The 12,871-nt window shown below is 45.2% G+C and overlaps 2 protein-coding genes across 6 annotated transcripts in view; both read left to right on the forward strand.

The window, feature by feature from the left end:
• Positions 1–3,876, forward strand: part of POLR3D (RNA polymerase III subunit D) — a 16,424-nt gene extending 12,548 nt beyond the window's left edge. For all 4 annotated transcript variants that reach the window (XM_083184822.1, XM_083184823.1, XM_083184825.1 and 1 more), the window contains one exon: positions 3,350–3,876. In XM_083184822.1, the coding sequence (XP_083040948.1) occupies positions 3,350–3,472 (123 nt within the window). In that variant the 3' untranslated portion in view covers positions 3,473–3,876. The remainder of the gene's footprint in view (positions 1–3,349) is intronic.
• Positions 3,877–5,940: 2,064 nt separating this feature from the next.
• The window catches only part of PIWIL2 (piwi like RNA-mediated gene silencing 2), a 188,391-nt gene continuing 181,460 nt past the window's right edge, over positions 5,941–12,871 (forward strand). Inside the window, exon 1 of one of the 2 annotated variants that reach the window (XM_083184821.1) lies at positions 5,941–6,163. Coding sequence is in view for 1 of the 2 variants with exons in the window: in XM_083184820.1 (XP_083040946.1) it covers positions 9,722–9,768 (47 nt within the window). In the remaining variant the exon portion in view is untranslated. Of the gene's footprint in view, positions 6,164–9,691; positions 9,769–12,871 lie in introns of those variants that run through there. The other variant, XM_083184820.1, reaches the window with a different exon arrangement.

Here is a 12,871-nt window from a genome sequence, read left to right on the forward strand (position 1 = left end):
TTGGCCTGCATCTAAGCAGACTATTGCTAGGTGGTTGCGGTCTGTGATAGCATTTGCATACACCAAAGTGGGTAGACCAGTACCGGCCAAAATAAATGCGCATACCACCAGGTCAGTTGCCACCTCTTGGGCGGTTCGACATGGGGCCACAGCTGAGCAGGTTTGCAGAGCTGCCACTTGGTCATCTGTTCACACATTTGCCAAATTCTATAGATTCCATGAGTTCGCGTCGGAGGACGCATCATTCGGGCGAGCAGTGCTGAGAGCTGCAGACCTGAGCGTACCCTCCCAAAGGACCGGCTCTGGAACGTCCCAGTGTTGAGCTGTGTCACCAGGACCATTGAAAGAGAAAAAGGGATTTTTGTAAGAACTTACCGTTCGAATCCCTTTCTCTGATATGGTCCTGGTGACACAGCGATCCCTCCCTTACGCTCAGTAAGTATGCCAGAAGTTTCATGATGTTCATGTTAAAATGGTTAAAAGTTAACAGTTTCTGTTATAAAATGTGCATATAATATGTGCAGGCGTTTGTACTGAGTTAATGTATTCCAGTGGCTTTGAAAGATGAACTGAAGAGTCCAGGGATGCAGTAGGGGAGGAGCCTACCCTCTAAAACTTTAGGATAGGTGCCTGGCTCCTTCGGACCCTCCTACATCCCAGTGTTGAGCTGTGTCACCAGGACCATATCAGAGAAAGGGATTCGAACGGTAAGTTCTTACAAAAATCCCTTTATCCAGACCAGGCCACATAATGAGGTTAAACCTGGCGAAAGTCCTGTTTGGACGCCCAGGACACTTGACACATTTTTAATCATCACCTTGGGCAGAAACAGAATCGGCACTCACAGACAAACAATTAAATAGATGCCGGGGCTACCTAATTGAATCACCCCTAAAGCTAGGTACACACCTACAGATTTATCTGTCCAATCTACCTGGTGGGAACAAAGATCTGGTAATGTATTGGAACATACAAGAATCGGACATTTGCTCCCAAACCCTGGAAAACAGACAATGCTCCTTCAGACAAATTGTTTAAACCCATTTGATTTAACAAATGTATGCAAACAATCGTTTTTGTCCATTTTTCAAGCATTTGGGAGTGAATGGTTGATTGTCTTTTGCTCACATGTATTACCAGATTTTTGTTCCCACCAGACAGATTGGACCGATAAATCTGTAGGTGTGTACCCAGCTTAAGAGCCAGATATGGGGAATAGTTTTGGACCAGAGGTGTTTCAACTAAAGATGTTTGATTAGACTTTGTAAAATCCATGAGGAAGTGGCAATCGCTAGGCAGCATTAACATGGGAACATGTGGGACGTGAAATTACCTATTTAAAATGTTATTTAGTGGGCAAGATAGATAACTAAGCATTTGACCAAGGTTGGTGCATTTTATAAGACAGTCGTAGAATACCCTTGGTAATAGTGCCACACGGTGACACTTGAGTATGTTTTCAGTGACATCTGCAGGGTCGGTCCCTCCCCTAATGTGCCTACTTCTCCTTCCATTCTTCTCCAACACATTCCCCCACAGAGGAGAGCTGCCTGTTTGCTAATGCCTTTCCAAGCCAAAAAACCCAAGCATGGCCTGTATACCCGGTGAGGCCTGGGCTCCTGGTGAGCCAACTCTGCCATCCGCTAGTCGGTCTAAAAACATTACAAAATCCTACAGACTGCCTTTGTTTCCAGAATACAAATGATTACCTACCTGACCACATTAGCTTCAATACAAGAAGGACAGGGAAGCCACAAACATGTTTATTCCCCATCTATTATATTTGTAATATCAGTGGCAAGGGGATACGGTCATTGGGTCTACAGCAAGTTGGTCAACAATCATTAGGTCGACATGGGGATAGGTTGACAGTCAAAAGGCAGACATGGGGTTTATCACTGTTTTTGAGCCGACATGTGCCGACAGGCGGTATTTCATGCTCTACCATCCACTAGGGCATGGTAAGAGAATAAAATGCGAGAGCGCAGCGAGGCACTGTGCCCGAAGCATTGCGAGCGATGCGAGGGGATGCATTGCACTGGAAACTGTGCCCATGTCAATTGTGTCGACATTCGGGTAAAAAAAAAACCATGTCGACCTTTTGACTGTTGACCTTGACCTGTGTCGACCTAATGACTGTCGACCAAACGATCCCAATCCGTGGCAAGCCAGAATATTTTTGGCATTGTAATATTGAACCCTGGTATCTGAATCAATAGATGTTGGCAGTCCTTGCTGTAATATATTTCAAAACATGTTATTGGCCACCTTATTACGCTCTGCTAAGGGTATTCTGCCTGCTGGAATCTAAAGTGTGTTTTTGAGTCTTTTGGTCATAGAACATTCATGGTCATAAGCTTATGAAACGGTTCTGGGATAAATGGTCAACAGTGTCTAGGTCGACAATCACTAGGTTGACCACTAATGGTCGACAGCGAGTAGGTCAACACCTAAAGGCCTCCATACACCTGAAAGGCATTGTGTGCATACAATCCCTTGAGATTGTATGATTGGGTTCAATCGTGCAATGCCTGGGCCCACGGGTTGGAGGATTGGTCCTCTAATCAGAAATGCTGCATGTCTGATCAGTTGGGGTTGGGGGCCGACTGAAATGGCACATGTAATCTGTCAATTGATGGGTCAGATGGCAAAGAGGAAGTGCTCTGCTGCCCTTAAGTCACGTGACCCACACGAAAGCAGGAAGGAGACGAGTCCACTACTGGTGCTGTGCAGAACGTTCCAATACGACGGATGGATTGTATGGCAGATTGTGATTACATTGTGTGTCCAAAAACCGCCAAGGAAGTTTACGGGAAAGTTGAACACAATCATGATTGTAAGCAGGTCTTTCTGATGTATGGCCACCTTTAAAATGGTCGACATACACTAGGTCGTCATTGGCAGATCAACACATGCAAAAGGTTGACATGGTCAACATGGGTTTTTGGTGTCTATGTCGACACGGACACTGTATAAGGGTATCGCTTCCTCTCGCTGTGCTCGCCATGTTTCGGGCACAGTGCCTCGCTTTGCTCAGCCCACTGTTATATTCCACGGGAATGGTAAAGTCTGAACAAGTCAGTTAAGAAAAAAATCCCGAAGAACCTGTGTTGACATTTTCATGTGTTGACCATGTTCATGTTGACATTTTGTTTGTGTCAACCTTCTGTCAATGTCGACCTAGTGTATTTTGACTACTCTAAGGTGTTGACCGTCTGTGGTCGACCTAGACATTGTCGACTGACCAGATACCTATGAAATACCCTTTGTCCTTCCTTGTACTGGTAACGGGTTGGCACTTGCGTGCTTGTTGATAGCAATGTATGTGATGTATTTTTCTGTCTTGCAGGAACTGGTGTGCGTCAGTGTTGGGGAAGCGCGGCGAGGAGAAATGATGGTCCTGGGACATGTTCAACATAAACTTGTCTGCTCACCAGACTTTGAGTCTCTGCTCGAGGGACGGCAGCGCTGAAATCCCTTCATACAGCTGATTGTCCCCTCTTGTTAATATAGTACTGATTTATCACTGGAACACACAATTGGGTTATGTGCCCTAGGGTGTGATGTTACAGTTTGTTTCCTGAGCTGGTCCAATCCTGTGGAGTTTACTTTTCACATATACTTGGATGTTGGTTCTTCTATCCATGTTATTGGATCATTATCTCCATGATTCCTACCCATTGAACATAGAGGATGATGGACAGAATTTGTATAATACTTGCTTATGGATAATGTACAGTTATATCTATGTTCCCCTTACAAATCACAAACCAGGGGATGCTGAATGAAATTAAACCTCCCACATTGCATTGTTAGGACCGATTAGGTCTTTATTTAAATAAACTGGACACAATGTGATCCCATACTATTACCTCACTCTGAGCTGTTGATTTTATTATTGGATTGCACTGTTACAAGGGGGGTCACTGATTGGCCCATTTATGAGTAATCACATTTGCAGTGAGATTCTGGCAAGATATTGGCACCCAGAATTACATTGCAGTATGCGTTTATACATCTGTCCTGTATCAATCTCCCCCCACACGGACAGGGGTACTGAAAGGAGCCATCCCTGCAATGTATTTTGAGTGGTAGTGGCAGCCATTGCTGGGGAGGTTTCTGGAGGTACCATCTGCCGACTATTAGTGCAGCACAACCGAGGGGGTTAAACGGCCGGGATCATAGAAAACCAGCAATCCCCGCCAGTCGCTCACTCTATTCAATGTTCCTGGGGAATCCTCGCTGTCACAGGATAGCGAGGATTCCCCCAAACAGCAAGGCTTGCAGCTAATGCAGGGAGCCCGCTGCTTCTGCTTCAGTTTTCTGAGCAAGGGCGAATCGGCGTATGCGGGGGGGGGGCAGTTGAATACTGAATAGGGCGAGTGGTGACAGCGAGCAGGCAGACCTGCTCACTGTCAATCGCTTGCCCCCGGCATTTAATACTGCCTTTAATCTGGCTCTAGCAAATTCCACTGACAAAAATCCCAACTTGTTGCTTGTTCATGGTATTGTCTACACCAGGGGTAGCCAACTCCAGTCCTCGAGAGATACCAACAGTTCACATTTTCCAGCTCACATCATAGGTACACTGGTGCACTCATTACTGACTGACACATTTGAAAAGATCCACAGGTGGAGCTAATTACTTCACTTGTGATTCTGTGATGAGACATGGAAAACGTTAACTGTTGGTAGCTCTTGAGGACTGGAGTTGGTTACCCCTGGTCTACACTCTACAGCCACTGACAAATGTGTACAAATCTGACAGTTAACGCTGAATAAAAAAAGTCCCTCGGCTGCAGTGACTGTCTCCCAGAGGAGAATGTGTGCTCAGTTATCTTGCAACATAATTGTTTTTTAAGACTTTATTTGCATGAAATAAGAGCAGCTGTTGCATACTTGTTTACATAAGCGTAGAATGTATCGTTCTGCTCTGACCTCCAAGAGCTGCAGAGATCTGCACCCAGTTACAGGGCTACCAGCAGGGGGACTCTTTAATAACTGAATTAATACAGCCAGCATTAAATTCACAGTAAAAAATACGAATACAAATAACGTAGAAGTACAGTACGTTAAATTCTCTGTCATAAAAGTATATAGCTGGATTGGTTCCTATTAAAAACTTTATAAGGCAAATTTGAGATTTGGGAGATATTTTCCAATATAATTTAAACTGGATTGATGGCAAAGTTTATTCTGCGCATGCACACGGATCCCGGCCGGGCAGGCTGCCCGCAGCGACCCTTCCCCTTGCTCTGCACATGCACGGCTAAGTGATGGCAGGAACCATCGATGGTGTGAGGTAGAATGATTTATAGCCATCGATGGCAACCATCGATGGGGGATGTGCCGATGGCCATCCCTAGCTCCAAACAGTTTAGTGGGGCTGATTTCAGGTGCTGTTGATGGTGTTAAATCTCTGCAGCAATGACACATTGCACCATTTGTTAGAAATGTCCTAAGATGGGAGTTCTACTTCACATGGGATGTTGCTATGGGCAACCAATCAGAAGCTACATTTTACATTAGCACCTTCTAGAAGATAATAGTGTTTGATTGGTTGTCAATACCAACATCCCATGTGAAATAGAATTCCTATGTTAATAAATTTCCCCCTTCGTGCCTAAACTTAATTAACACCAAAGACTTTGTGGAACACATATAATATTATATTTTCAGGACCTACGTTATAAATGGGCTCCAGTGCTCTGTAAAATTACAAAGCTTGGTCAGGACCACACCCTTCTTGCAAGACGAATGAAAACTTTAATGGATACTGCAGAGCGTTGCACCTCGGTCAGGCACATACTACCCTGCAGAGCATTGAACCTCAGCAAGTGCTTGACCCGGAGGAAAACACTTGCACCCAGGCCAGGCCAGGACCCCGAATCGTGCCTCCTTACACCCTGCTTCCACACACGCAGCAGCAGCACCACGACCACGTTCCTTCCAAATGGTTAGTCACATGATGTCATAAATATGGCCGCTTCTCCGTTCTTAGTGGACGTCACCGCCCCCGCGGGCCAATGGAGAGCGTAGCTCCCTGAAGGACGTGCTTCTCGTCCAATCAGTGGCTCGCGCGTCATCCGGAGGCTGTGCGCGAGGCGGGAGCACGCGGCGGTGGCGCAGTGACTTCAGCGAGCGGCGGAGAGCAGAGCGTCAGGTAATTCTGCCCGTTACCGACTTATTTTCTCACCGGCAATATGTCTCTGCCCCCCTCTCCTCCGTATACCAACCTAACTAGAGGATGATACGTAATCACTGCCCCATCCAAACCCTCATACTCCTGGCCTACCCCCTCATATTTCCCCACAGTGCTTATTATGTGTCCCCCCAACTTTGTGTAATATCGCCCGTCATTAACATGGGCCACTCATACCGTCTTCGTGCTAGGGGTCACCGGGCAACGCCCCTGTCCCTCACCCCATGTGCATGTCTGTGTCATACTCCACCCAGTTGCTGTGTGACCCCTCTCTTCCTGTGCAGCTTCACAGACGTATGCTCACGCAGAACAAGTGTAATTCACGAGTGGCCCACTGTGAAGGGATATTATAGTGTATGTATGTATGTATGTATGTGTATATATATATATATATATATATATATATATATATACACACACACCTACCTACCTACCCTGGGCGGCCCTGACACAGACATGTTGTTCCATACCAGGATGCACGTAGAAGCCTAATCTTTTGGTATTTCTATTTATTTTTCACCTATCTTCTAGCAGATGTTGTGGACAAATCGGTTTCATTAAAATATGAAGCAGTGAATCTTTGCTATTCTGTTGATTTACAGGATTCTTGACTTATTCAGAATTCAGGTTATATCTGTTGTGAATGGCAAAAAAGATGATGAAACATCCTATACACTCTGTATGCTTACAACCCGTCATGTCCCCACTGCCACCAATATCGTGTGTGGGGGGGGGGTTAAGATTATTTTTACAATCCGTCTATATGTGTGTGTGTGTGTGTGGGGGGGGAGATTATTTTTACAATCCGTCTATATATGTGTGTGTGTGGGGGGGGGGGGGTTAAGATTATTTTTACAATCTGGCTTGTGGGGGGGGGGGGGGGGGAGATTATTTTTACAATCCGTCTATATGTGTGTGTGTGGGGGGGGGAGATTATTTTTACAATCCGTCTATATATGTGTGTATGTGTGTGTGTGGGGGGGGGGAGATTATTTTTACAATCCGTCTATATGTGTGTGTGTGTGGGGGGGGGGGTTAAGATTATTTTTACAATCTGGCTTGTGGGGGGGGGGAGATTATTTTTACAATCCGTCTATATGTGTGTGTGTGGGGGGGGGAGATTATTTTTACAATCCGTCTATATATGTGTGTATGTGTGTGTGTGGGGGGGGGGAGATTATTTTTACAATCCGTCTATATGTGTGTGTGTGTGGGGGGGGGGTTAAGATTATTTTTACAATCTGGCTTGTGGGGGGGGGGAGATTATTTTTACAATCCGTCTATATGTGTGTATGTGTGTGGGGGGGAGATTATTTTTACAATCCGTCTATATGTGTGTATGTGTGTGTGTGTGTGTGGGGGGGAGATTATTTTTTACAATCCGTCTATATGTGTGTGTGTGTGTGTGGGGGGGTTAAGATTATTTTTACAATCTGGCTTGTGGGGGGGGGGGAGATTATTTTTACAATCCGTCTATATGTGTGTATGTGTGTGTGTGTGTGGGGGGGGGGAGATTATTTTTGCAATCCGTCTATATGTGTGTGGGGGGGGGGTTAAGATTATTTTTACAATCTGGCTTGTGGGGGGGGGGGGGAGATTATTTTTACAATCCGTCTATATGTGTGTGTGTGTGTGTGGGGGGGGGGGTTAAGATTATTTTTACAATCTGGCTTGTGGGGGGGGGGGGGGAGATTATTTTTACAATCCGTCTATATGTGTGTATGTGTGTGTGGGGGGGGGGGGGGAGATTATTTTTACAATCCGTCTATATGTGTGTGTGTGTGGGGGGGGGGTTAAGATTATTTTTACAATCTGGCTTGTGTGGGGGGGGGGGGGAGATTATTTTTACAATCCGTCTATATGTGTGTGTGTGTGGGGGGGGGGTTAAGATTATTTTTACAATCTGGCTGATTGGAAAGAAAATCTGGTAATGTATGGGAACAAATAACAATCAACCATTTCAGTCATTTGCATAAATTGATTTAACCAATTTGCCTGAATGAACATTTTTGTCTGTTTTCCATGTTTAGGAGCAATCGGACAATTGTTATTTGTTCCCAGATTTTCATTCCAACCACTCAGATTGGAAAAGCTAATCTTAAAGTGTGTATCCATTCTAAGTGACTCCATGGAGTGATTGCTGGTGTCTGACAGGGTGGTTCGAGTATGTCAGAAACTGCAGATCTAATGGTATTGTAAGCTTGCGAGCAGGGCCCTCCTACCTTTTTGATTTTCTGTAAATGCCCAGTTTGTTTTATCACTGTCTCAAATTGTAAAGCGCAGCAGAATATGCTGCACTATATAAGAAACTGTTAATACATAAATTAACCATCTCTAGAGTGGTGCACAAACCCGTCCAATGAGCTGCAAGGGAGGAATTTCTCAGTTAATGAGAGAGGCCATGAGAGAGGCAACAGAAACGGAATAAATGTGCATTACAACAGCTCCATGCATATGCATAGCGCATTACTTGTCAGACTTCTGAGTGGATGGGTGGCAGAAAAGTTGCACAACTGTCAGCAGAGAATAGGAATGGGAGGCACAGGCTCGCCAGGGCTGGAAAGTTAAAGATTATGGATTTCGACTGTCGGAACATCCTGACTGTCAGAATCCCGTTTTTTTGCTGGCTTCTGATAGAAATTTGACTGTTAGTATTCAAAGAACTGACAGTAAAGTGTCAGTAAGTCCTAAAATTGACGAAACTGGGCATGAATTGTTGGAAAATGGCTGTGAATTTGACAATCCACGGCCGTTTCCGACAAAACAGATCGGACTTTGAAAAAAAAAAAAAAAAAAGTCGGATCTGACTGCATTGCTGTCCATAACGATAACATTGAATAGGTGAGTGCTGCTATTTCGACACAGATTGAATACCCCCCCCCCCCCCCTTCATGCCTTGTATAATTAATCTTGCTGTGACATGCAGATGGTAAGACCCACTTTTGGCATAAACACCATGAATCCAACATGTCTTGTCACATTATAGGGCAGTGATGGCTAACCTTGACACTCCAGCTGTTGTTGAACTACACACCCCAGCATGCCCTGCATCAGTTTTAGCTTGGCCAAATAGTAAAACTGTAGCAGGGCATGCTGGGATGTGTAGTTCAACAACAGCTGGAGTGTCAAGGTTAGCCATCACTGTTATAGGGAATGTTTTCCTGGCACACTTAGGCCCATTAGTAATACATGAATATTGCTCAAATGCCATAACCTACCTGAGTATTTATGGACAGCTATTTGTATAGCACACTATAACCATAGTTATTTACAGACAATATATAATCATTCACATGAATATTTTTGTGACTAAGTTCTGCTTCATAGATGTATGTGATAACCCGGTGATAATGTACATCACTGATGTTTGTGATTCTGCATTATTTGCTCGCAGTTCCCCTTTAGTAGCAACATGAATGATATGCGGTGGTGTTTGGGAGCAGGAGGGGACCGTTCTATTAAACAGGGCATGTTGTCCCCATTTTGTAGGTGTGCCAAGGCCAGACTTTGCATATTTGGATGCAGATTTCTTGGCACAAGCAAAGGAATTCAGGCAACCAGTTTAGGTAAGCTTTGGCATACTCATAAAGGTGAAGTATGCGACCAATGGTTACAATGATGATTTGATGCTGCGTCTTTGGGCACAGCCCTCGGATCAGCACTGCATACACCTGCTGGCTTCAAGTTCAGGACATGGGCCCCCTGAGGTTAGCATAACTACACTGCTTGGGGACATTTTATTCTGAATATTAGGCAAACTAAGGGGGGGAAACCTATTATCACCGCTAAAACTTGCGTAAAATGTCAGTTTTTCACTTTACTTCTCACAATATTTGGTACTTATGTAGTATCTGGGCGCCCGATTTTTTGATTGTATGCCTTAAGTTAAGGCATACAATCAGATGCGATGCAATGCGATATCGCATCGCATGCGACCATCGGATGCGATGACCCGATTTTTCCATAGGAATCAATGTTAAAATGGACTGAGTCCATTTTAACATGGAATTCAATGGGAAAAAGGGGTCCTTTCATACCCCTACTATCCAAGTGGGCATGGAGTTGGATATAAACCTGTGGCGAGCGTAGCGAGCCACCGAGCCCGAAGCGTGGCGAGCAAACGGTATTCTGTGTCCCCTCGCGGGGCTCGCCACGCTTCGGGCTCGGTGGCTCGCTACGCTCGCCACAGGTTTGTATCCAACTCCATGCCCACTTGGATAGTAGGGGTATGAAAAGGACCCCTTTTTCCCATTGAATTCCATGTTAAAATGGACTCAGTCCATTTTAACATTGATTCCTATGGAAAAATCGGGTCATCGCATCGCATCCGATGGTCGCATGCGATGCGCCCGATCCGACCCGATTTCTAAATCGGGCGCCCAGATAGTACATAAGTACCCAATATTTTGTTTTTTTCCCTTGGGGCTATAGTACCTTTGGATCACCAGATGAAAAGACCTGCTTCATCCAAAAACACGTAGGTTCAGTGAAACCTGTGTGTTTTTGGAAAGCCGCTGCCCAGTTTATTGCTGAAAACGGGGCTGTTTTGGTGATTATGATTTACCTGTCTGAGGCAGGCGCTGCAAATCCCTGATAAGCGTTGGCTCCTGCCCGCTTATGGGGGCTAATTAGATAGCACTGAGCATGCATTTGTAACAGAGCAGGTATGTCCAAACTATGGCCCTCCAGCTGTTGTGAAACTACACATCCCAGCATGCCTTGCCATAGTTTTAGTATTCCCTAATAGCAAAACTGTGGCAAGGCATGATGGGACTTGTAGTTTCACAACAGCTGGAGGGCCATAGTTTGGACATGCCTGAGATAGAGTTTAAAGGGGGCTATTCAGTTGTGCTATTAAATCTTATTCAGTTGTGCTATTAAATCTTTTTTTTTAACTCACTGATCGCTTCCTGCAGTGCTGCATTTAGTCGGGTACTGTACGGGATATGACATGAAAAGAAGTACAGTCTGGAAGTCCAAACAGGTCACTTTGCACATTTCTACTTGCATGGGGTGCTGTGAGTTGAAATGCCAGCAGCTATTTACTGCCGATGGTGTAACAATTGAATTGCACTGACATCCACAGGCACAATCATTTGAACACTCTCCCAAAAGAGGGCTGCATTTATCAACGGGATAATGACCAAAAAAATGTGAAAACCGGCCATTAACGTAAAATTTCAGTAACCCTCAAATGTATCAAATAGCGATAGCATTTATTATCGCAAAAAGCAGGTCACAGGTATCACATCTGTGCTGTTTTCGCAGTTCCTATGTTTATAATGGGAACGGCAGTCTTTTGAAATGTATTAAGTTCGGAAAGCATTTCTCTTTCAGAACATAATCGCCAATAACCTCGCATTGGGAAAGTGGCGTTAGAACCCTCCCAAGTGTCCCCTCCTCTCTTACCTGTCACTGTGCTGCCCTGCCGCTCAGCATTACTGCCAACTTTACCCATGGAGCGGGGTCCCGACAGGAGGCAGCTTGTGTCCCCAGTACAGCAGCGCTGACCTGAGGACCATTCACCCTGCAAGGGTCCCCCATCAAGCTCTGCCACAAAAGTCAGGGACCTCTGGGGGGACTGGGGAGCGGCACTGGCGGTTGACCATGTGCATGGGGGAACGTCCAATCAATATGTTAGCACGAAAATAGTGCTGCTCAGTCCCCAGTCGGCCCGCAGCCTCTGTTAAATTTTGGGGAAAGCAAGCCACCCAGCCCCCAGTCTGCCCTTGACACCCCCCCTACTATGATGCCAGAGATTACAATAATAATTTGTAGTTTATGAAGACTGGTTCCAAAACACCATGGATCTTATATCTGTGGTCTGCAGCAAGTGCCTGTACAGTACACATGCCTCCTGCACAGGCCTTGATTGGCCTGGTGTAAAGGGGGAGTGTCCAGGGAGTGAGAAACTCTTCTCCTTTGCATCGCTGCTGATCGCCGGGCAGTATTTTTACGCACCCACTCTCCCTGCCCACTTCCCTTCATACATTCAGGTGATGTAGCTGAACATCACAATGCGATGTTTATGGATGTTATCAAGATGACATCGCAGTTCATTGATAAATGCGGCACTTAATGGGGTTATTGGCTAATTGCAGTTCCAGAACAATGCAATTAGCGTGTTTTGTCACGCTTGTAAATCCTTCATGAGGTCTTTATAAAAAGATTTGCTGTATATCTGTGCAGCCAGCTAATCATGTCACCATACACTATTAGAGATTTCTATAGAACGGTTCCAGCATCATGTTGGAACACACAGAATGAAGGTTGTTCTGGGTGTGTATATATGTCTAAAAATATACATTGTGGTGGTAGATAGAGGTGTGGTTTGTGCAGTTGCAGGCAGTTGTATACTTTGCTCTCCCTTTCCGAAAGTGATTATTCAAGATGAAGTCATTCGCACTTGTGCTGTAATACATATCTCCTTGCTTGCACAAGCTTAACAGTTAAGGTCCATACACACTGGGCGACTTTGAACTGAAAGCCGCTCAAAACAGCAAGTTTGATCGTCTTTCAGCTCAAATCCACCCAGTGTGTATGGCCCGGCGATGAGCACTGCTGTGCGCTCCCGCATCATCAATGGGAAAGCCGCTCATCTGCTGGTATTATCAGCAGATGAGCGGCCTTGAGGACGGTTTTGCATAGCGCTGTGCTATGCAAAGCCAT

This window comes from Crinia signifera, chromosome 4 (genome assembly GCF_055691185.1).
Source record: "Crinia signifera chromosome 4, ASM5569118v1, whole genome shotgun sequence".
In the NCBI taxonomy this organism is placed as follows: domain Eukaryota; kingdom Metazoa; phylum Chordata; class Amphibia; order Anura; family Myobatrachidae; genus Crinia; species Crinia signifera.